General features: G+C 42.4%; 1 protein-coding gene across 6 annotated transcripts in view; it reads left to right on the top strand.

Moving 5' to 3' along the window:
- Positions 1–12631: 12631 nt before the first annotated feature.
- LIMS2 (LIM zinc finger domain containing 2) overlaps positions 12632–25209 on the top strand; it is a 96139-nt gene continuing 83561 nt past the window's right edge. For 2 of the 6 annotated variants that reach the window (XM_043992447.1, XM_043992443.1), the window contains exon 1: positions 20136–20255. In XM_043992447.1, the coding sequence (XP_043848382.1) occupies positions 20245–20255 (11 nt within the window). In that variant the 5' untranslated portion in view covers positions 20136–20244. Of the gene's footprint in view, positions 12968–19722; positions 19761–20135; positions 20256–25209 lie in introns of those variants that run through there. The other 4 variants (XM_043992445.1, XM_043992444.1, XM_043992448.1 and 1 more) reach the window with 4 other exon arrangements.

The following is a 25209-nucleotide window of genomic DNA, read 5'->3' as shown; positions in this document are numbered from 1 at the left end:
GGTAGCAGTGGCATTGGCTGTCTTAGATCTCCTTCCCAGGCCATCCTGAATCCATTAACAAATGCTGCCTCTATGTTCTCTGTTTCTACTGTGTTTCATTTTTAACTGATATCAAGTGAATGTGTATCATATGGACCAGGTTATGACTTTGTGTGCTTTCAAAGGTTGAGAGAGGCATCCATTACTGGATGTGGTAGCAGCAGAAGCCAAGCTCAATAGGTAGAAAGACCTGAGAAGAGGATCTGCTTGACTCAGCCCAGCAGTGAATGGACCTTGCAACCAAGACACAGTGTCCTTTTGTTTCATCAGGAAGGAAGCAGATTGTCTGTGGGCTATGCCACACCCACAAGTGACCCTGAAATGCTTGGTAGCAACCTACTTTTAAGTTTGAGAATACTCTTCCTAGGGATCAAAGCGGTAGAGGAGAGTGTGCTCCCAATTTGGGATGTTACTAGATCTTCAGTTACTTCTATATCTTCTTTGGATATATGACTTTGTAAAGGCTATTTGATGATAATTGATTAAATTATTTGGGGGAGACATGAACTGGCAGTTTTTTATATGGGGGAACTCTGATTGCAGCTTGTGTGTGATAGACAACCTCCTTTTGGAGTATTTTGAAGAACATTTTTTTTTTTTTACACTGGAGTGTACCACCTGCCACATTGTGGAAGGGGAGAAGGGAGACTGAGGAGTAGGGAGGGAAAGCAGGAAGGATTCTGTAGGGACCAAATTGACCATTTGTATCTCTGTGTGTGGCATAGGGAAGATTGTGTGTGTGTGTGTGTGTGTGTGTGTGTGAGAGAGAGAGAGAGAGAGAGAGAAAGAGACAGAGACAGAGAGAGAAAAACAGAGAAACTGAGAGACAGAGAGACAAGATTGTTTTGGGATGGATAAGCTAAGACAGGAGGTAAAGCAGAGTGTATCATGGGAAAAAAGACCAAATCCTTGGGACAGAGAAGATTCCATATAGATCTCCTGGGTTGGGTGGGAAGGGAAGAGAGGCTGGGCTGGGCTGGGCAGTCAGATTGGTAAAGATTGCTCCAAAGAGCAGCTGGCTGAGAGGGTTGACTTGCATTTATGAGCTGAGGCCTCAGCCCCTCTTAGGAGTATTTGTGTCCACAGAGAGCTTACATGGGGCTGAGTCCACAAATTAAGGGTTGGAAGGAGAGCCACAGAAGAAGCTTCCACTTGGTGGTCACTATGGAGTGGGGTAGATTGCTCTTTTCCTGGAGGGATATATGTTTTGTTAAGGAAGTTTGGTTTTGTTTCGCTCCTACAAAATGACGCGCTGTCAAATAGAGATTAAAATGATGTTTAATAGAATATAATAATTAAAGGACAGGTAAAAGCAGATCAGTTTTACAAAGAAAATATCCAATACAGCCTAATATGATCACAATAAAGCAAATCCTGCAAATATCTATCTATCGTATATATATATATATACACACACACACACACACACACACACACATATATATATATATATATATATATACACATACATACATACATACACACACACACACACATACACATATATATATATATAAAGCAAAGAAAACATCACCAAGTCAGGAGAGCACCAACATCTGGATTTCTAGCTGGGGAATCCCGGTTCACAGCTTTCAGAGTCCTGACTGGGAAGGTCCCGGGCAACTGGTTCGCCCCACAGGTGAGATTCCAACTACACTGTGGAAGGGCCTAGCTTAAAAAGTCTGAGAACAAAGAAGGCTTACTGCCAAGGATATTGGAATAACGTTAATCCTTACATAAAGTCCCAGGATGGGGGGCAACCCTGCAAGGACCCGAAAGAATTGATGTTGGTTCCCAGGAATGGCTAGTTCCAGGAATTCAAGGGCAGTCCAATTAAGTACAGCCTTGAGGGTCAGGCCAGGGTCCATCAAGGTTGTTATCCTCATTCTCAGGCTACTCCCTACATAAACATACACTGTGGATGAGAGTCAAGTCACACTAAAGATAATTTGGAGGTCATGAAATTCCAGTCACATAAGGGTAAACTGGAGGTCATTTCAGCTAGGCCTATACCTGGATAATCTTACACTAATTCATATATGAATCTTTCAACATACTATTCAGAAGATGGGGGGAGTGAGATGTTCCACAGACAAGATGAGAGGCTTAGGGGGAGAGAGTGCTTTTGTTGTTCAGTTATATTACCCTAAATAGTGACCCTATTTGGGGTTTTCTTGGCAAAGATACTGGAGTGGTTTGCCATTTCCTTCTCCGGCTCATTTTACAGATGAGGAAACTGAGGCAAACAGGGGTAAGTGACTTGCCCAGGGTCCTGCAGCTAGTAAGTATCTGAGGCCAGATTTGAACTCAGGTCTTCCTGAGGTCTTCTAGGTCCAATAGGCTGCACCAGGGTATTTGGGAAAGGCCATCCCTTCTTGCTGTAGAAATAGGAGGAGATGACAGTGGAGATGGTGAGGACCTGAACCTGGACAGTGGAGTGGAAAGCATTGTGGTTCTGGAAAACCCTCAGGGAAGACCCAGATTGGCATTCTGGCCGAGCAGGGTCTCCACAGCCTTAGCCATGACGCCGGTTTTCCAGGTCAATGAAGGGGACTCCAGTCAGCCAGCATGCTGGTCCTCCTGGCTGTGCCCACAGGAAATCCCACTTAACAATAGGTACACATCCCTGGTAGGTTGATGGAATCCTGGTGATTGCAGGGGGCAGAGAGTGATGAGCCTCAATCTTCAGCCACATGCTACACAGGTACTGAAAGTACAGCAGCAGAAGCAGCAGCAGTCAGAGGAGCTTCATGCTCTCCACTTTTCACCCACAAAGAATATACAAAGGGATGACTGGCACTGCCAGGAAGAGGATCTGGCCATTGTACAGTCTGCATAGTACTTGGTGTCGGTGCTGTAACCCCAGAGTGAAGGCACCAGAGGCAGGAGCAGTAGTATTATCATTGACCCTGCCTGCCCAGCTCCGTGTTGGGCACCTGGGGACAGGGGGTGGCAGCCCAGGGGGCTGGCAGCTGTGGCAGTGTTTAGGTTCCAGGGTGACCTCAGGGTGACCATGAGGGGCTGGAGGAGGTTGTCTCCCTGAGGGGAGATCCAGCCAGCTGGACATTGGGGCCCCTCAGGGTTGAGAAAGTGAGCCCTGAGCCTATACACTACATGAATAAAGTATATGCTCCCAAAGTTGGCACTCAAGGCCCTCCACAGTCTGGATCCAACCTACCAGGTTTATATCTGAAGACTTCCCTTCATGCCTTGTAATTTTCATTCAAGGTGGTGTGTTCTTTGTTTCCTTTTCTCATTCTGGCCTTTACATGCCTTTGCTTACACCAACCCCCGTACCTGGAGCAGACACTCCTCTCCCTCTTCTCAATTTGTTGAAGTTTCTCCTTTCTCTCAGGGCCCAGCTCTGATGTTGTCTTCTGTGGGAAGCCTTCACTTCCTTCTCCCCCACCCTCTGGGTCAAAGTGATTTGTCCAAAGGAAAAAAAAACCCAAAACAAAAACAAAAAAACCCCAAAGTGATTTGTCCCTCCTCAGATATCTCAGCACACTCCTCCTTGCATGTGTCACCCTTTCTTATATCACAGTTAGTTTATGTACACATCTTCTTATTAGATTGTAAATTCCTTGAGGACAGGGTCTGTGTGTATCTATCTTTGTATGCCCCAGATTTGTAACAGTGCCTTACACGTAGAAAGTGTTTAATGTTTAATACTTGTTTAATTGAGTTAAATCTGTCAAATGGAAAGGGGCAGCCAGGGCCAACCCTACTTTGGAGTAAAAGGTCATTTACAAAACACTGGAGACCTGACAAAAAAAAATAAGGGGAGGAAAAGCAGTTGGGGAGAATACACATCTAAAGAAAACTTGGGTTGAAGGGGTGGGGTGTGGGGGTAGGAATTCAGCTACATTAGATCATCCTGAGATTAGACAGTGTGACAGTTAATAGTGAGTAGGCTTCACAGTGAGAAAGAGCATACTCAAGTCTTCCTTCTAGCATATACTGGTTCTGTGGACCTGATCAAGTCATTGAAACAAAAACTAGAAGGAAAACAACAAAAAGTCAGAAATGGAATATAGCATTAGAATTTTTATACTGACTCATTCTTCTAAAAAAATTATTGCTATCTTTTTGTTGTTGCTGTTATTCAGTTGTTTTAATTATACCTGACTCTTCGTGACTCCTTTGGGGTTTTCTTGACAAAGTCACTGGAGTGCTTTGCTATTTCCTTCCCCAGCTCATTTTACAGGATGAGAACTGAGGTAAACAGGGTCAAGTGAATTGCCTGGGGTCCCACAGCTAGTAAGTGTCTGAAGCCAGATTTGAACACAAGAAGAGGAATCTTCTGACTCTAGGCCAGGCACTCTATCCACTGTGTCACCTAGCTGTCCATAAAGAGTTGTGCTTGCCCCTATGCAAAAAGTCATTCCTTATAATAAAAAAATGAAAACAGAGAGGAAAAAATCAGTTTGGCAAAGCTAACAAACATCAACTGAATGTGATGATTTATGTAATGGTCCATACTGATAGTCCCCTACCTCTACAAAGAAGAGACCGCCATTTTCTTTTTTTTTCTTTTATTTAATTTTCAAATAATAGACACTTAACTTCTTTCCCAAATGCTCTCATTCTAAAAGAAAAATAAAATCTTTTTAAAAACAAAAATGCAAAACAAATTCCCACAATGTCCACGTTCAAAAATGATGTCTTATTCTATATCTTAAATCTACATCTTGAATCCATCATTTCTCTCTGAGGTGGGTAGCATAGATCATTAGTCCCCTGGAATCATGGCTGATAATTGTATTGTTTGTAGATCTTAAATCTTTCAGAGTTGTTTGTCTTAACTATGAAAGATTTAGGAATTCTAAGCAATGTTTATGACCAACCACAATTTTGGGGGCTCCGTGGTGAAACATGCTACCCACATCCTGATACACACACAGACAAATATATTTATATCTATGGCCACCTTCTCTACCTCCCACCCCTTTCTATCACAGACATATATGTGTCTATGTGTGTATATATACACACACACATATCTATATACATAGATTTATAGATACACAGAGACATATATGTGTGTGTAAATTTATATCTATCACCTATCTATCTATCTATCTATCTATCTATCTATCTATCTATCTATCTATCTATCTATCTAATATATCTATCTGGCATGTGTTTTCTGTTGGATTTGGCCTGTGTGGTAATCCATTTTTCTTGAATGTACATTTTTGTCAAAGGTTTTGTTTTTCTTTTGTTTTCCATTGAGGGTCAGGGGAAAGAGGTCGGAGTGAGAGAAGGTAGATTTTTGATGGTTGAAAAAATAAAATTTAATTAAAAAGAAATTTTAAAAAATTTGTTTGCCTTTAGATGTTTTTTTATTTTGTAAATTGTTATCCTGGTTCTGTTCACTTTGCTCTGTATACAAATTTTCCCAAGTTTCTCAGAACCCATCCTGTTTTGCCATTTATTATATTACAATAGTATTTTATTGATATGCCATAAAATGTTTAGCCATTTCCCAATTGATGGACACCCCATTAGGTTCCAGTTCTTTGTTACTACCAGAAGAACTGCTATGAATATTTTTGTACTTATGGGTTCTTTCCCTCTTTTTTTTATTTCTTTGGGTCATAGGGCTATTTAAGAAAGGTATTTCTGGGTCGAAAGATATAGACATTTAGTGACATTTCCATAGTTCCAAATTGTTTTCCCAAGTGGGCCATACCAAGTCTCAGCTTAGAGCTGGCAATTGTAGCATTTTATCAAAGAGAACAAAACCGAAAACAGATAATTGTAGATGGATGGGTGGGTGTGCAGGTGGGTAGGTAGATAAAGCATTTATTAAGCTCTTTGTGCCAGGAACTATGTTGGAGATATGATAATAACAACAACAAAGATGGTGGAGGAAAGGCAGTAAGCACTCAGAGCTCCTGACACAATTCCTCCCAAAAAACCCTCCAAACACAGCCATAAGACAACTCCTGGAGCAGCAGAATCCACAAAAAGACAGGCTGAGATCATTTTCCAGCCAAAGACAGCTTAGAAGTTTGGCAGGAGGGGGCTAGAAGTGGAGTCCAACCCCGTGGTTGTGCCAACAGAGATTCAGTGCCAGCCTCTGAATAAGCTGTGGTGCTGGCGTCTTCTGGAACTAAGTTTACGGTCTGGTAAGAGGGCTGAACAGCTGGCTGGGGGGGAGACTACAGGGGTGTCTGCAGGAGCTGAGGAGGAATTCGGTTGTCCTACCCTGGAAGGGAAACAGGAAGAAAACTTGAGTGGCAGTGGCCCAGGTTGGAGAGGGGCAAGCTTGTTGGAGCTAACAACCACAACAAACAAACAAAATTTTGTTGCCTGGTTAATTAGCAAGTTGGCCTGGGGTTATCTATGGACCAGAGAACTGGCCAGGTGAGTGAAAAACCTACCCCTCCTTAAATAATACCACTTGGAACCCCCTGAAGCTTGGGACGGTGCAGCCTGGAATCAGTGCCCCACTTTAAGAAGGAATTAAAAGTCAAGTAAAAGATGGGCAAGATGAGCAGGCAGAGAAAGGTATGAATTGTAGAAAGTTTCTTTAGTGACAAGGAAGATCGAGGTGCCCCCTCAGAAGAGGATAGCAATGTCAGGGCTCCAACATCCAAAGCTTCCAAGGAAAATATGACTTGGTCTCAGGCCATAGAGGCGCTCAAAAAGGACTTTAAAGACAAAGTCAGAGAGGTAGAGGAAAAAATGGAAAGAGAAATGAGGGTGATGTGGGAAAGTCATGATAACAACAACAAAAACAATAATATTTCTGTAGTACTTTATGGTTTACAAAGCACTTTTCATATATATCATTTGATCCTTACAACAACCCTAGGAAGTGGGTGCTGCTATTATCCCCACTTTACAGATAGAAAAATGAGGTTGAAAACGGTTAAGTGATTGCCCACACAATTAGTAAATGTCTGAGGCAGAATTTGAACTCCATTCTTCTGGAACATATTCTTATGTGGCCCTGCCCCTGGTTCCTTTCAATGACTAGTCCCTTTACAGAAGAACCTGATGTCCTGAAGTGATATAGCTCCCCCTCCATAACTGCCCCCCATCCCAGTACCCCAAACAACTGATCATTCTGACCTTTTTTTATTTTGAAACTCTCCTATATCCTCTACTCCAATCCCTGTGGCTTAGAGTCAACATTTGCAGAAGCCGCCCTCCTTTGCCCCCACAGTGCTACCTGCCGTTCTTTGCTCTCTTATCGCAATTCTCCTCAGCCCTTTCAATCTTCTCACCCTTTAAATCATACCATTGATACCTTTGTTCCAGCTTTAACAAACTTCCCTTCATGCTAAACCTATTCAACTCATACTTTCCATCTTCTTGAACTTATAGAAATCTATCTTCTTCTGGAAGACACTGGATTCTTGGCCAGCTTATTCAGTACTAGAGACATCTCTTATCTACTCCTATTCTTCCCAGCCCATTAGGTGTACTCTTTGCTCCTCACTGTTACATGCAGATGAAACCATCTCTTCATGTGATCTCTCCTCTTCCCATTCTTCTATATCTCCCTATCGAGATGCTTGCTGAAATCATCTACTAGTCTTCAGGTCATTCACACTCCTTTCTGAGAGTTCAGCATCTGGTTCACAGTCTTTCACCCTCTCCCAGTGTCTAGCTTAAATAGCCTATCTTCCTCATTAAAAATATCCTTAACTTTCATGACCTACATCTTTCTCCATTTTACCCATGGGGATGGTCATACTCTTGATCAAACCATTACAAAGTACTATCTCCAAGACCTGAAATTCCTTTCTGATGTCTTTTTCTGCTTTACACCTAATCTTTGTCTTCACCAAGACTTCCAGTTTCACTACCTCTTTTTCTTCTTCCAGACTGTCATTCTCTGCCCAGCCTTATTTTCTTCCCTTAACAACCTTGGTGCTATAATTTAACCAGTTCAACTATCTACTATGTTCTATCCTTGAACACATTGTTCCCTTTTCTTTATTTTTTAAATACTCATTAAAAAAATTTTAACTTTCAAATTTCCTCCCTCCCTCTCTCCAGGCCCTCCCCAACCCATTGAGAAGCCAAGCAATATGATACCCATTATACATGTGAAGTCATATTGCTCCCTTTTCCTATTGCTGCTCCCAAAACTGAACCCTAGATTATCCTTACCATCCTTACTCTCTGCTCCCATGCTTGAATTCCTGACCACTACTGGAGAAAGTCACACAACTGTGCTGACTAGATCTATTACATTTTTATATTATCTGATCTCAATTGAACCCTCAAAACTACATGACAATCCCTGTTCTTTTATTCTACCATGAATGGGAACTCCCCATAACAGTAGCCCCCAAACTTCTCTCTCATCGAGCTCCCTCTTCCCTCCCCCTTATCATAAGACCTAGCCTTCTACTTAAAAAATTAAGATCCCTTTTTTCTCCTTGTTGTGTACCTGGAATCCTCTCTCCATCATCCTCTTTTCTTTCCCCTTTTGCTTCAACCTCTGAGGAAGAGGTAGCCCCTTCTGACAAAGTCAACTTCTCTGCATTGTTCTTGATCTTACCTCCTTCTATCTCCCCCTCGAGCTTTCTCTTTTGATCATTCCCTTTCTTTCTTTGATCTTCAAGTTTTTCTTATCTACTGGTTCCTTCTCTGCTGCCTACAAACATACCTGATTGTTCCCCATCCTTTAAAAAAATTAAACCCTTCATTTGCCCCTTCCCTTTCCTTAAGTTATCACTTTATATCTTTTCTTTCACAACCAAACTTATTGAAAATGCCTTGTAGGCTTCCTGTCTTTACTTTCTCTCATCCCACTTACTTCTCAGTGCCTTGCATTCTAGCTTCTCATTCCATCCCTTAACTGAAACTGTTCTCTTCAAGGTTACAAGTGCTCTCTTAATTGCTAAATCTGTTAGTCTTATCTGAATCTTCAGCCTCTTTGACCTTTGTGAAAAAATTTTAAACTGTCTATCCCCTTCTCTATCTTCCCGTGACTTTTGTGACAATGGTCTCTCCTGATTCTACTCAGTCTCCTTTGTTGGATAATCACTTCTCTCCTATCCCCTTCGTATAAACGTCCCTAAAGGCCATGTTCAAGACCCTCTTCTCTTCTTTCTCTTTGCTATCCCTTATTAATCGAGTTAGCTCTCTTATCTTCAATTATTATCTTTATGCAGCTACTAAAAAATCTAGTCCTAATCTTTCTTCCGTGTCACCAACCCTAGATATAGTAAACTACCTGCTAAACATCACCTGGATGTCTCATCATCATTTTAAATTTAGGATGTCTGAAATGAAGCTCTCTCTATATCCATGCCTCCTCAAAACTTTCCTATTTGTGTTTAGAGCACAACCATCCTTCCATTTACTCCACTTTGCAACTTTGGAACCATCCTTAGCTTTTCCCTTTTCCATATCTAGAGCTATAACTTGTATAACACCCACCCACAGAACCTCAGAAAGGAGCACAAATTGACAGAGGCAGCCAAGGACAGGGGGCAATTTTAAAAGGAAGAATACATATCATCAAAACTATTTGGTACTGGCTAAGAAATAGAGTGGTGGATCATTGGAAGAGATTAGGTACACAAGATACAGTAGTAATTGATTATAGTAATCTCCTGTTTGATAAACCCAAAGGCTCTGACTTCTGGGATAAGAACTCACTCTTTGACAAAAACTACTGGGAAAACTGGAAAATAGTATGGCAGAAACTAGGCATAGACCAACATATACCATATACATATACATATACCATATACCATATACCATATACAATATATACCATATACCAAGATAAGGTCAAAATGGGTACATGAGTTAGACATAAAGAGTGACACCATAAGGAAATTAGGAGAGCAAGGAATAGTTTACCTGTCAGATCTACGGCGAAAGAAAGAAGTTGTGATTTGAACTCAGGTCCTCCTGACTCCAGGGCCGGTGCTCTATCCACTGCACCACCTAGCTGCCCCATGCATTGTTGATATAGTTGTGAAATGATCTGATGACCATTCTGGAGAACGATTTGGAACTATGTCCAAAGGGCTATAAAACTGTGTATACCAGTAATACCACTACTACCAGCTCTGTATCCCAAAGAGATCATAAAAAAGGGAAAAAGGCCTATAGGTACAAAAATATTTATAGCAGTTCTTTTTTGTGGTGGCAAAGAATTGGAAATTGAAGGAATATCAATAAATTGGGGTAAGGCTGAATAAGTTGTAGTATATGAATGTAATGGAATACTATTGTGCTGTAAGAAATGAAGGGCAGGCAGATTTCAGAAAAACCTGGAAAGACTTATATGAACTAATGCTGAGTTAAGTGAACAGAACCAGGAGAATGTTGTACACAGCAACAGCAACAGCAACGTTGTTTGATGATCAACTATGACTGACTTACTTCTTCTCAGCAATACAATGATCTAAAACAGTTCCAAAAGACTCATGATGGAGAATGCTATCTATACTCGGAGAAAGAACTATGGAGTCTGAATGCAGATTGAAGCATACTATTTTCACTTTTTTTGTTGTTTTTTCTCCTTTTGTTCTGCTTCTTCTTTCATAGCATGATTAATGTGGAAATGTGTTTACATGATTGCACATGTATAGACTATATCAGATTGCTTACTGTCATGGGGAGGGGGATGGGAGGGAAGGAGGGAGAGAAGGAGAAAAATTTGGAACTCAAAATCTTATAAGAAATGAATATTGAAAACTATCTTTACATGTAATTGGGGGGGGAATACTATTTACAACAAAACAAAACAAAAAGTCTCAACAAGACTTTTCCAAGGGGGGGATTTGAGAAAGAATAGTGGAGGAGTGAAGGTGAAAGAGAGGGACAGCATAGTCATTGAACCATGACTGTCCAGTTTAGTCATGGATCCTTTTTACCTACACCTGGGGAAAACTGGCTGAATAGAATAAATCTGAGTGGAAATTCAGAAGTAGCAGCAACTGGAGTTTGCAGTTATCTCAGTGAGAATTCAGTGCCAAATATGGTTGTCCTGAAGAGTCTACACAACTTCCAGGGAGACCAGAGGAATGCTAAAGACTCCACAGTACCATGAATGGGAAAGTCCTATGTCCTAGGGTAAACTATTACTTAACTCCCTCAAGGGGGCAACTTGCAGGAGAAACAACTCCTGAGTGTTTGAAGGAGACTGTTAGAAGAAGATTTGCTGCATGGGCTGAGGACAGTCATAGTCTCAGGGAGATACCAATGATGGCTGCATTAATATCAAGTACTTATTAATTCCTAATAATAATTTATTGATGTTTTAAACCACATGATTTATTTTCAGTCTGCGTGGAAAAAAAGTGATGTAATGAATGGAAAGAGTCAGTGGAGGGAGGATGGTGGTGGTGGCGATGGTGATGATAGCAATTATATTGTGCTTTGATGTTTGCAAAGTGCTTTACATGTGTTATCTCACTTGAGAGGAGTATAAAGAGACAATCGAATTGGGTAAATCCATAGCAAACCCTTCACCTAAAGAGACAAGTACTGCTCTCTCGAAAGGGGCATAGCTAAAAGGATACAAATGGTTAGCTCTGAGAGTCAGGAAGAGTTTGGCAATTACCTCCAAGGCAGGTACCCTAGGAGGTACACTTTGTCTCATCCCCAGAGCCCCCTTAGGTGTTGAATGGTAGGGACGATTATTTAGCAGCTAACTTCTGTTGAACTAGAGGAGATGCGGCCCAGCATTGTATATACAGAGCCCAAATTGGAGTCAGAAGACCTGGGTGTGAATTTTGCTTACTAGCTATATAACCCTAGGCATGCCATTTAGGCTTTCTATGCCTCCGTTTCCTCATCTTATAGATGAGGAGGTAGAACTATGACCTTAAATTCTGTGATTTAGTAATTGTCAATTCACAAACCAAGGACCTTTCCAATTCAAAGTTTCTATGAACTTTTCTCAGACTTGACGTGTTATTTCATGAGTATAGGAACATTAGATGAGGAACTTCATCTGTCAATGCAGATTGACACACTCTGCAATTTATTATCTTAGAAAATTGCCTTGGGACACTTAGATGTTAGGTAACTTATCCAGGGTCAAGAAGTTTGTGTGAGTACTTAAACCCAGGTCTTCCTGACTTTGAGACTAATTCTTTATCCATTACACCAGGATAGATGGCTCTACAGAACCATATTATTACAAATAATTAATTACATTCTAAATATCATTTATTTCTGTTGTTAATTCAATTCAACAAATATTTATTGAGTACTTTATCTTGCAGGGGCCTTAAGGAATTTATGATTCGAGATTGTAAAGAAAATCTCTAGAAAAATCCAAAAAACAGCATTCATCCAAGACAAGTGAATCAGGCCAACATATGGGGTGCAGACATAAATGCCATTCTTATTCAGCATGAAATTGTTAAGGATTCACCAAAACTCATGTAAAAATTCCTTAATATAATCCAACATCTTGAATAATTCGGTAGGATAATCCATTCTAGTGGCAGCTGTCCATTCCTCTGTCATTTCTCTTCCTAGACTTCACAATCTCTTGTGAGTTGAGGGGAATGGTGTCTCACACACACATCTGGCAAGGCAGCTCCTCTTGGAGCAACACAATTTCCCCTGTCACCTACGTTGCAGTTCCCGGGGGAGGCTGTCAAGTTCCTTCCTCTGCTTCCTACATCTCCTTTTGCCTGAGAGGGTGTATCTTGGTTCCGTTACTTTGCTCACTGGACTCAGACCCCCAAGAAACTCCTGAAAAGGAGAAGACTGCCCGGTTAGCCCTGTATATTTCAGTAGCTGGGAGTTTCTCCAGCTGTTTCTTAATCCTGATCTTCACCCACCATGCCAAAGTGCAGGGCCTGAGAGCAGCTGTGATTTCTCTTGCAGGAGTTGCTGGCAGTGTTTGTGGAAGGAAGTAGCGGGTGGAGTCCCTTCACCAGGAGCAGTCTGGATCCAAGCTGTAGGAGAGAAGCAGCGTGGGATTTGTGTGAGACATTTAGTTCTATTTGTGTGAAATTTATGCCAACTAGATGGGGTTTCTTCACATCTGCGTCTTTGGGCCCTTATCTCACTTTTGCTCTTATGTTTTTCATGTTGTCCTTGGAGTGCCGTCACTTTGGTTTCTAACTTTGGGGAACTAGAACAGCTGTAGGGTGGAATGTTCTCCCATTTAGGCCATATAATTTTAGGAAACATCATCAAGAAGGTTGCAAATCAAGGCACGTAGATTATTTATCTAAAAGGACGGAGCATCTGACTGGAAGAGAAGCCGTTTGGACATAGGTTAGGTCAGTGAGTGACTGTAACAGAAAGCAGTTGGTTTTTATTTTATGGGCAGAAGTTTACATGGAAAGATGAATTGTCTGGGGAATATAGAAAAGAGTGTGAGAAAACTGTAGTTATTTGGGAAAATCCTGTTTAGAAGGAGAGAGAAGGAGGGAGGGAGGGGGGAGAGAGAGAGAGAGAGAGAGAGAGAGAGAGAGAGAGAGAGAGAGAGAGAGAGAGAGAGAGAGAGAGAAGAGCCCTATGTTACTTGTGAGATAGATTATTTTATCAGCTAGACAATAAAGGTTGGGTTGAGAATCTTGATAGTTTTCAAAGAAACTTCGGGCAAATAAGGGTTTGCAAGTAAATGGAATTCATTTACAATGAATTAGGGGCTTTTAAATGAAAGATAGTGACAATAAGAGCTGAAAACATTTGATATCCCTGTGTGCCTTCTTGCAGCTTTGACTTGTCAAAAGTTCCCATATCACTGGGGAGCAAATGAGCACTATAAAGACTTATCTTCCATGTACAACTGTAAGATATGATCTTATCTATCGCTGCTGCCATGGGTGGGGAGAAGAATATAGTCCTAGAGATGAGGAAGATCCCTTAGGAAACTGTATTCAGTCTTAGAGAGCATTCAGTCTTAGAGAGATGCCAAATGCCAGTTTCCCACCACCACAGACAGGTAGCTTGTTGTCTCAGGAACGGACCTCTTTGTCCAGAGTCATACTAAGGCAAGCAGAAGGAAAAGCACCCAGATATTAGCACTCTAGGCAGAGACCCTGGGACACTGTCAGGATGCTCTACCTCAGGGGAGGTGGAGTTCACTAGGTGTGTGCCAACTGGAAGAGGATGAAAAAGGAAATGCATACTCCATGTGATCACTTTCTATTCTAATTATTCTTTCTTACCAGGTGCTAAGTTGATTTTTTTGTTTTTTTGTTTTTTAGAGAGGCAATTGGGGTTAAGTGACTTGCCCAGGGTCACACAGCTAGTAAGTGTTAAGTGTATGAGGCTGGATTTGAACTCAGGTACTCCTGACTCCAGGGCCAGTGCTCTATCCACTGCGCCACCTAGCTGCCCCAAGTTGATTTTTAAAAAATAGTTTTTGAAAGAATGTAAGTGTTGTCAATGCCCTCTAAGTTTTGGGCAAAGCACTGATCATCTCCCCTTAATTACAACTTGGCCTCCACACCCATCCCAACCCATACCCTATAACTTTGCATCTTCTAGGACAGATAGAGTTATTAAGTAAAATATTCCAGAATTGATCCAGGGTTTGGCAGTCTGTATAGAATAAAGACCATCCCACAGCATAATGCAGCTAACAACAAAAGGAATAACATAGTGGGAGAATCACTGAGCTTTGGAGTCAGAATATCTGGGTTCAAATATCATTTCTGCTACTTGCAACAGGTGTGACTTTGGGCAAGTCATTTTATTGCTCTCTGCCTCAGTTTCCTCATTTTTTAAATGAAAGCATTGGATCAGGCGACTGATAAGGTCCCTACCACTCTAGCTCCTATGTGGTCATGAATAGTTTAGGTCATCACTCTTTTTTTTTTCCGCGGGGCAATGGGGGTTAAGTGACTTGCCCAGGGTCACACAGCTAGTAAGTATCAAGTATCTGAGGCCGGATTTGAACTCAGGTACTCCTGAATCCAGGAGTGCTTTATCCACTGCGCCACCTAGCTGCCCCCCAGGTCATCACTCTTAATCCCACTTGAGGATGTTTAAATGTTGGTTGGCTGAAACCCTGTAGCCTAGAATAGAGGAAGCATGCTTTAGTGGTTAGGGTACTGGGTTTATAGTCAGGAAGGTCTGCATTCAGATTTTACCTTCTATATTTGCTAGCTGTGTGACTCTGGCCAAGTCACTTAGCTTCTATGTGAATCTATTTCCTCATCTGTAAAAGTAGGGAGTTGGACTCACTGGCTTTTAAGGTCCCTTTTAGCCCTAAATTTGTGATTCTTCTAAGAGAGTTTATGTTGCTTCTATTTATCTCCTGAAAAGTTGACATTTACACCTTTTTGAAGTTTAGGTGCCCCGAGCCCATGCCTAACAGTAAGGAAGTATGCTAGACAAAAAGGGAATAATACTTGAATTCGATTTTCACTAATCCTTTCAAAGGTTTTCTTGTCTTCTCTGAGTTGTTTATTATGCCCATGTTGTGAGTTCTTTTTCCTGGCAAGAGTCAAAGGAATTTTCTTTGTTAAAGCAGTCTCTCTAGCCAGTGTATTTGTTAACACATTCAAAGTATCATACAAAAAACCCCAAACCAAACCAAACCTATCACTGAGCTTTCAATCCATGTATATTGAAAAAGTGGTAACACTACTAGGCAGTGCCCAGTCCTTTCCTACATAATCCAACTTTGATGCAATAAACTACTCAGTGTTCAGCAACTACTTTTACCTCACCCATCACCTGCAGTCTCAGGGATGCCTAGATGGTACTCCCTCTAGGAGCTCAAATTAAGTAGTTCCTCTCCTGGTCTTTGAGATTTAGGCATTGGAGAAGGTCAAGGACTTCACTGTCAGACTTACTGGGTTAAGAAGAAGCATCTGTAACTCTGTGCCAGTCTAGCATTTCCTGGAAAATGAGGCCATGGCTACAAAGGGATTATAGGACACTCCCTGAGTAGCAGCTCTTTGTATGCGGGAGAACTTGTGGATATTTAAGGCTTTCTGAAAATGAAATTAGCTGCTTTGGTCGATGGAGTTCCTCATCACTGGAGGTGTTCTAGCACAATCTGGATAACCATCTGATAACTGATTCCTCTGTAAAATAATGGGGGTAGATTCAATAACAATAACAATAATAATAATCTAGCATTTAAATAGCATCTATTATGTGCCAGATACTGTGCTAAATGCTTTACAAATAATGATCTCATTTAATGCTCACAAACAACTCTGGGAGTTAGGTACTATTATTATTCCCATTTTATAGTTGAGAAAAAGGGCAGCTAGGTGGAGTAGTGGATAGAGTACCAGGAGTGGAGACAAGAAAATTCCTTTTCTTGAGTTCAAATCCAGCCTTAAACACTTACCAGGTGTGTGCCACTTAACCCTGCTTGCCTCAGTTTCCTCAGCTGGAGAAGAAAATGGCAAAGTATTCCAGTATCTTTACCAAGAAAACTCCAAATGGGTCATGAAGAGTTGAACGCAAGAGAAAAAGACTGAACAACAACAACAGTTGAGGAAATTGAGACAGAGGCTAAGTGATTTGCCCAGGGTCACACAGCTAGTAAATTTCTGGGGCTGGGTTTGAATTTAGGTCTTCCTGAATCTGGTCCTAGAGCTCTAGCCACTTGACTTTAACTATATCTAAAATTTGAACAATCCCTAGGGGTTCTACAACTCTCTAATGTTTTAGAAGGAATTAATAAATTGGGCAGAGGAGGTTGAATCAAATTAGCTGTGAGATTCCTTCAGGGATGTTATGAGGCTCAAGTGAGATAATGAATGTAAAACACTTTGCAAACATGTAAGTTATTATCATTATTAGTATTAGCTCAAAGTGACCAGGCCTAGAACTTCCTACTGCACTCCTGCTTAGCTCAAGCATTGTTTATAGAACAGTACTAGGGTGTGTGTTTAAATGTTTAACAATGGAGGAGGGGGGGCAGGGAATGGATATTTGTATACACTTTAAAGTTTAATCTACCTTATTGATACTTTCTTAAATTTAGGCAATCAACACAATAACCCAAACCCTGATTTGTAGAGACTGCTTATTCCTGAGGTATAACTGCTTATGCTGAAAATTTAACATTCAGGTCTTCAGTCGGTTAGAGCTGGCTCCAGCATACTCCTTCCACCTCAAAGATTCCATATTTCAGAAACACAGGATGTTAGAGCTTAAAAGGGAACTTAAAGATCATCTAGTTCAACCTCCTCATTTTACTGCTGAGGAAACTGAGACCCAGAAAGATGGTATTATTTGTCCACTCAGTGCTAGACCCCAAACAGCTCTCTCTATATCCAGGATTCTTTCCACTGGCACCACTTACTCCATTTCCTTTCTATTTAAATTTTTAAAAAATGTATATCTTGTTTTCATATCACTTGCATTTCCCAATTTTTCTCCCTTAATTTCCCTACAAAAATTCTACAAAATGCTAAAAAAGAGAGAGAGAGAAACCCAGTTTAGCAAAACTCACCAGCACATCAAAAAAGTCTTGATGTTACCTGAATAGGTGACTACCCATAGTCCCCTCCCACCTCTTCTCTGGGGCCCCTTGCTCATTTCTTTCTTTCTTTCTTTCTTTCTTTCTTTCTTTCTTTCTTTCTTTCTTTCTTTCTTTCTTTCTTTCTTTCTTTCTTTCTTTCTTTCTTTCTTTCTTTCTTTCTTTCTTTTCTTTCTTTCTTTCTTTCTTTCTTCCTGCCTGCCTTCCTGCCTTCCTTCCTTTTCTTCCTTTCTTTCTTTGTGGGGCAATGAGGGTTAGTGACTTGCCCAGAGTCACACAGCTAGTAAGTGTCAAGTGTCTGAGGCTGGATTTGAACTCAGGTCCTCCTGAATCTAGGGCTGGTGCTTTATCCACTGTGCCACCTAGCTGCCCCTTTTTGCCCCTTTCTAAAGAACTGGTGGGTGCCCTCAGAAAGGCGATCCTCAACAGACATCAGTGCATATCGTGTGTGTTACAAATCCTGAGACCACAGCTGTTATTCCAGGCTATCAAAAGGTCCATGCTTCCCAGAATTTCTTGGAGTTTGGATTCCAGTCCAAGCCTCTTTACATTTCATTTATCAGGAAAATATTTCACTTAGTATTGATATTCATGAGTAATTTAATAAGATCAGATTTAGAGTAGAAAGGGGCCTTAGGGATCATCTGTTTCAACCCCTTTATTTTACAGATGAGGTTAAATGACTTGGGCAGGTAGTAAGTTGCAGAGACAGGATTTGAATCGACATCCCCTCCCGCATAATTCTCACTTTACCATATTTCATTCAGTCCCTGCAACCAATTTCTGCCTTCACTAATCCTAGCCTGCATATTAGGCAGACTAATCTTTCTGAGAGCCTGGTTTGATCGTGTCAGTCTCCTGCTTTAGAGATTACAGTGGCTTCCTATCACATCAAAACCAAACTTCTTTGTAGTCACTTTCAAAGCCCTCAAAAATCCAGCCCTCCCTTACCTAGCTAACCCTGTTTCCCATTACTAGCAAACACCATTCATTAAAGTAAACTTGATCTACTCTTTTTCTTCCCTACCCCATGCTTTGTTTTGGAGAGGGGGAGGGTTGGTTTAGTTTTGTCTTGTACCCAGACCTGTAATATCATTAGTGTAGGGAGCTCCCAATAAGGAAGTTACCTCTAAGGATGAAACCTTCTCTACAATTTACAACCTCAGTTCAGTGATTTGCCCTGGGTTACAATAGCTAATTCCAGTCAGAGACTTCCACTGGCTTTCTAGCCACTGTGGGGATGTTCCCCTCACACCATAGTCATTCTGATTTGCTCCTAAGTGCTGGAACTCCCTGTGAAATACTTTCTTCCATGGTTTCAGGACAAGAGGAATCTTTCAAGTGGTTAGATGTAGATGCTTATTCTCCTCTGGGATCATTTACCCTCTAACTCTTTCTATCAAGGCAATTCTCTTTCCACTCCAAAGGAACTGTGAAGATGAATTATTATGTGTGTCACTATTGTGAAGTGTGGGGTAGCCAGGTGGCATGTTTTGGAGAGAGTGCTGGGCCTGGAGTCAGGAAGGCTCATCTTCCTGAATTCAAATCTGGCCTCAGATACTTATTAGTTGTGTGGATCCTGGGCAAGTCACTTAATTCTGTTTGCTTCAGTTCCTTGTCTGTAAAATGGGCCGGAGAAGAAAATGGCAACCCACTCCAGGGGCTTTGCCAAGGTTGGGGTCCCGAAAAATCGAACTTTTTTTTTTAAGGATAAGAATTGTGTAAAGGACATCTAAATAATAGTAACCATAGCAACATTTTCAAAGGTAGGTGGTACAAATATTACAATCCTGTTTTATAGTAGAGGAGGCCTGAATCAGAGAGAAAAAAATAAAACGTGCCCGTGACCACACAACTGTGTGAAGCAGAGTTAGAACTCCCGGACTCTTGGGCTTTTTTATGGCTGCCATCTCTTCCTTTATCATAGTCGTTTTCCTCTGTTCTACACCGCTACACCTGTGACAAGGCATGCCGCTTTCTAGGCGGTGTCTCTAGGGTTGGCACCACAGAAAGCTGGATAAAGAAAGAATAGAAAAACGATGGGCACACTTTTCTTGAGTGTAAGAGTAGCGCCGAAGGAAGCCCCTAGCCCGCTGGCGCAGACCTGGCCCGAAGTTAGAAGGCTGGGTGTGGCTCAGAGTTCCTTGGCTTCCCTCTGCAATTACTCCTCTCCCGGAGCTTAGGCCCAGGCAGGACAAGAGGCTGGGCTCTATGATCCGCTTAGGATGCTGGTCTTCCTTATTACTTCATTCCCTTTAAAAGGAAAACTATGATCGGAATCCGGGAGGTGGCGAGGGGAGGCCCTGCCTGGGGAGAAGTACGTGACTTAAACACGGCCGCTGACCCAGTTTAAGGCATCCCAAGAACCCCGAGTGCGTGCGTGCGAGTGTGTGCGAGTGTGTGTGTGTGTGTGTGTGTGTGTGTGTGTGTGTGTGTGTGTGTGTGCGTGCGTGTGTCGGTCTGTCTGTCTGACAGAGAAAGAGTGAGGAGGGGGGATGGTTCCGCGGATAGGACTAATACGCGTAAAACGGAGGGAGGGAAAAGGGGAGCCTCGGGAGGAGACCGGCTTGGGGGGCGGCCTTCGAGGGTGGGGCGGGAGGGTCCCTCTGGGTCTGATGCAGGGGGCCAAGGGGGGGCCGAGGTGTGGGGGCGGGCAGGGCCGGGCTTCCCCTCTCGGGCGGAGCTGCTCTTTCCCTTTTTTGGGCGGCTTCTCTCCCTGCAGCTGTCGCGGAGTCCGAGCCCGCCCGGCTCTGCTCAGCCCAGCCCAGCACGGCCGGGTCCTGCCCGGGGAAGCAGCTACCATGACGGGAAGGTAACGTCGGCCCGGGGGGGATGTCTGGGCCCGGGGGGAGGCTGTGGGTGAGTGCTGGGAGAGATTCTGGAAGGCGTCCCCTTCTAAAGGCTGAACCCGGATAAGTGACTGTCGGTTCCTAATCAGCCGGGGCTTGGTAGGGGGGCTTCTATAGCAGGGTGTGCCCCCAAACCCCGGGGTCCCGGGACATAGTCATGGGGAGGGAGGCGAGCCCCTGATACTTGTTTGACGGCCGTGCCAACTGCGGCTCTGGGCACTGCCTCAGACCAGTCCCCGGAGCTGGGTCCGATTGCTGCTGCCGGAGGGTGAAATTTCCCTTCCTCCAGACCCCTGGAGCGGTCTCTTCTATTCTTCCAAGGGCGCTGCCCTTGGTCTTCTTGTCACCCACCAGAGCCGAGGTTACTGAGAACCAGAAAGGGAGAATTGGAAATCATCTCTCGAACCCCCCCCCCCCCCCCCACACACACACAAATCAGGTATCTATGGTGGGACAAAGCCACAGACTATGTATGCAGGGGTCAGAAGACCTGGGTGTGAGTGCAAGCCTTGGTCACTGACTAGCTGTACAATTCTGGGCAAGTCATAACTTTTCTGAACCTCAGTTTCCTTCTCTGTACAAGTTAAACATGCCTAACTGTGATCAAATGAGTCAATGTACCCAAAAGTCCTCTGGAAAGTATTACACTAAAAAGATGTAGCTTATTATTAACGTTGGGTCAGAGAACTAGTGGCTTCCCTAAGCGAATTGGGTGGGGCAGAGCAGTCTTGAGCTCTCCTGCTCTGTGTCTGGCTGCCTGGCCAGACCCTGGTAATTGCCACCAGTACAGGCAATAGGCATAGAGGAAAAGGTAGTGACTCTGAAAGACCTGGAAGTGAAATCTGACTCTGCAGCTTATGACCTGTCTTACCCGTCTTAAAATCTGTAAGATGAAGGTGAGTGTGTGTGTGTGTGTGTGTGTGTGTAGAGACAGAGAGAGGGCTGAAGTTGGGGATATCTGGGTTCAAATCACACCACCTCTGACACCATAGCTCTGTGACCACAGGAGAGTCACTCGATTTCCCTTATCTGTGGCATATAGGGGTTGAATTAAATGATCTCTAAGGTCCTTTTTGGTTCTAGATTTATGATCCTATGAATTTGTTTTCAAATGCACAGCTAGAAAGTGCTGGAGCAGTATCTAGAACTCAGATCCTCTGCCTCCTAGTCTCTACACTACTGAGCAAGTAAATGGGAAGCCAATGGTATTTGTTTTGTTCCTTTGGGAGAATGAGTAGGATCACCATTTGAGTTCTAGTGGTGGGCTTAGTAATTGTAATGAAGAAGATATTTGTTCGAGTACCAATTTAGTGGGCCTGTAGTCACAGAATTAATTTGCTTGGGGCTGAGACAAGGGTAATGGAGGAGAAAGTCTATGACCAGACATACCACCATCAAGGGAGAGGCTAAGAGGCTTCACATAGGGCAATAGATTTAAGCTTATTCTGCTCAAAAATGTTAAAAGACTGGGGCCATCATTTGCTCTGGAAAGTTATGCTTCACTGATTGTGAGTCCTGTCCTTGTGGTTTATTATATCCCAGAGAACCCTGGGTAGAATTACAACCTCATTATTTAACAAGTTCTGTTCTTTGAATGTCATTTTTTGCTTCTCTCACCACAAATCTTCCCTTTCATGGACTATTTTGTAACTGTTCGCCATCTGAGCTCAACTAACTTTTGGACATGTCCTTGGCCACTCTCTTTCTGCTGAGTTGTGAGATGGTACTGGGTAGCAGGAGGAACAGCTGAAGATAGAGCTTCCCTGTGAATTGGACTGTATCTTCCTTCTTTGGTTATTGTGGGAATAGCAATGGAAACTGGCAGCTCTTGAACCTTCACACTGCCTGACTTGGAGGCCTGCTCTCTACATTGCCCCACACTGCTTTAGATCAGGGGCCCCAACTAGATCAGCATGCACCATTAGATCTAAAGATCCTTGAATGATACAATTCTGAACAAGATGCTATCCCCACCCTTTTCTTCACCACCCCCCGCACATACTTCTAACTGAAGTTTGGGGAGAATCCTAATGAAAAGGGGAGCTTCTTGGGCTGCTTCTTTGCTTGTAGAACTCATGGACTTTCCTGTTAGGATTCCTCCCTGCCCTCTACCTCCTTTGTAACTGGAATCATTACTGGAAATAAAAATACAAAATACAAAAATAAATTGATAGTTCTAATTGCAACACCAAAAAATTAAGGGGAAAAAATAAGCACTTTTCATTCAGGCAGAGAAAGAAGGCAAGTGGGCAAAAGCTTTTATGTGGACATATTTATCTATCACTTTTTCCAATAAAACAGTCATCAGTATCACCATGTTTTTTTGGGCAGTGACTAGTAGTCATATTCTGAGCTAGATCCAAAGAAGAATAAGACACTCCCCTGTCCCTGAGGTTGATAATGTTTCTGTGTTGCATAGATAAATGACTATACAAAATATTTTATATTAGAGGAGCAGAGTCCTAGGGGAATTAAATGGAGTGAACTTCAAGTGAAGCTTTGTGGATGAGGCAGAATTTGAACTGGATCAAGCTGAATTGGTTAAACAGCAAGGAAATAGTTTAGGAGTCATACAGAAATGAGTTCTGCTAATTCAGTAGGTGGCACTCTCCTCTCTAAAGTAATCATACCCTCCATCAATTTAGTTGACATTTCACTTCTGGCCACCTTAGCCAGTAGTCTGCCAAATGTATGTGACTGGTTGGTCACAAGAGGGACTTTGTATAGATGGATGAGTGTAAAACCATTGTCACTAGTGGAAAAATAGCAGTAAGTGCTCTACAGAGAGAGAACTATAGTGATTGTCTTTGCAAAGGAATGTCTTGCTGTACCACGAGTGGGACCTCACCTTTCTTTCCCAGCTGGCATGAATGGTAGGAGGCAGCTGCATGTCTTCCCATGTATACCTGAAAGGAGGTTTTATTGAAACGGTGTCATACTCCCTGTTAGTTTACAGGGAATCACCTTGGCAGTGGAAAGAGCACAGGCTCTGGAGTCAGAGCACCTGGGTTCAAATCCTGCTTCTAAGTCACTTAACCTCCCTGGATCTTAATTTTATCTATTAAAGGAGCAGTTTGGATTAGATGTGTTCTGAGGGTTCACTCTATCATCAAGACACAAGACATGACAAATCCAGACTCCAGGCACTTTCACTGGCTCCTCCCCACATGTCTGGAACGTCTTCTTATCTCTGTCCTCTGGTTTCTTTCAAGTTCCAGCTAACATCCTTTCTCTACCTGCTTCATGCTAGTGCCTTCTCTCTAAGATCAGGGGCAGCTAGGTGGTGCAGTGGATAGAGCACTGGCCCTGGAGTCAGGAGGACCTGAGTTCAAATCTAGTCTCAGACACTTACTAGCTGTGTGACCCTCAGCAAGTCACTTAACCCCAATTGCCTCAAAAAAAGATTGAATTCTCTCTAAGATCATCTCCAATTCACCTTGGATAAATTTTGTTTGTACATGCGTGTTTGCATGTTCTCCCCCCTTGAGAGCCGGGACTGTCTTTTGCCTTTCTTTATATCCCTAGGGCTTAGCACAGTGACTAGGATCAGATTTTAAGAATACCCCCCAAAGGATCAAGCTGCTTCAGTCGACTCTGTGAAGTTAAAAAAAATTAAATTAGGCAAATAAAATAGATAAGGATGAAAACTTTTGTTTTCATTCAAAATTATGATATCTGTTTATGATAATTTGTTTTTGAAGTGCACTTACACATGTAAACTGAACAGGTGAACCTGTTTTCAAGCTGTCTGCTCCGCTCTTCCTTTTATCTAACTCCCTCCCCCAAATTGAAAATTATCTTGAGCTTGATCTCCTCACCTATTCATCACCTGCATTCTTTATTCATTTGCTCAAGTCTCTGAGGAAGAGGTGACTCTTCTTACAAAGGCTATATCCTTTACTTTTTCCCTGGAACCCATCCCTTCTCACCTCCTTCAGGAACCCGCACCCCTCAACCATAAACCATTCCCTCTCTCATCTTCAATTTCATTTCAGTGCAATTCAACACACACACACACACACACACACACACACACACACACACTAAACACCTACTATGTTTAAGGCACTATGCTAAATGCTCAATTGGAATAAAAAGGCAAAAATAAAATAGTTCCTGCCCTCAAGGAATTTATGTTCTTTATTCTGTCAATTTCTCCTTATCCATTGGATCCTTTCCTGATGCCAACAAACTTGCCCTAGTCTCCTTCCTCCTTAAAAACCCTTAACTTTATATTTCCATCCCCTCTAGCTATCATCTTATATTTCTTTTCTCTTTTCATAAACAAACTCCTAGAAAGTGTTTACATTTTTCCTGTCTCCACTTTCCTGCCACTCACTTCTTGTAATCTGGTTTCTGACTTGATTCAATTGAAACTGTTCTCTTCAAGGTTACCAGCCATTTCTTAACTGATAAATCCAATGACTTTTTCTCAGTACTCATTTTAATTGACCTCTGTAGCTTTTGACACTGTTGACCACCTGGATATAGTACCCTTTTCTCCCTTGGTTGTCTTTCTATCTGTCCTTATTCTTAGTCTATTTTGCTGTTTTCTTTACATACCCTTTCCCTTGCTGACCTCATCAACTCTCAAGGAGTTAACATACATTTTTAGGCAGATAATTACCAATCTATATATCCAAACCTAATCTTTCTCTTGAATTCCAGTCCCACATCCATCCATCCATCCATCCTTCCTCCCTCCCTCCCTCCTTTCGTTCGTTCATTCCTTCTTAGGCCTCTCCCCTTACAAAATTCCTGGGGCTTACCTGGCTCATGACTTACTGAGCCCTGCTGCAGCTCAGAACTCTTGAGCTCAAGTAGCAAAGTTGATAGTCATTCACTACCATGTGGGCTCCACTCTGTTGTTCTTTTACACAGGCTGTCTCTCATGCCTTGTGTGCATTTTCTCCTCAT

Source organism: Dromiciops gliroides, chromosome 3 (assembly GCF_019393635.1).
Source record: "Dromiciops gliroides isolate mDroGli1 chromosome 3, mDroGli1.pri, whole genome shotgun sequence".
In the NCBI taxonomy this organism is placed as follows: domain Eukaryota; kingdom Metazoa; phylum Chordata; class Mammalia; order Microbiotheria; family Microbiotheriidae; genus Dromiciops; species Dromiciops gliroides.
Note: the sequence above shows the minus strand (reverse complement) of the source record. Positions and strands in the feature narration are given on the sequence as shown.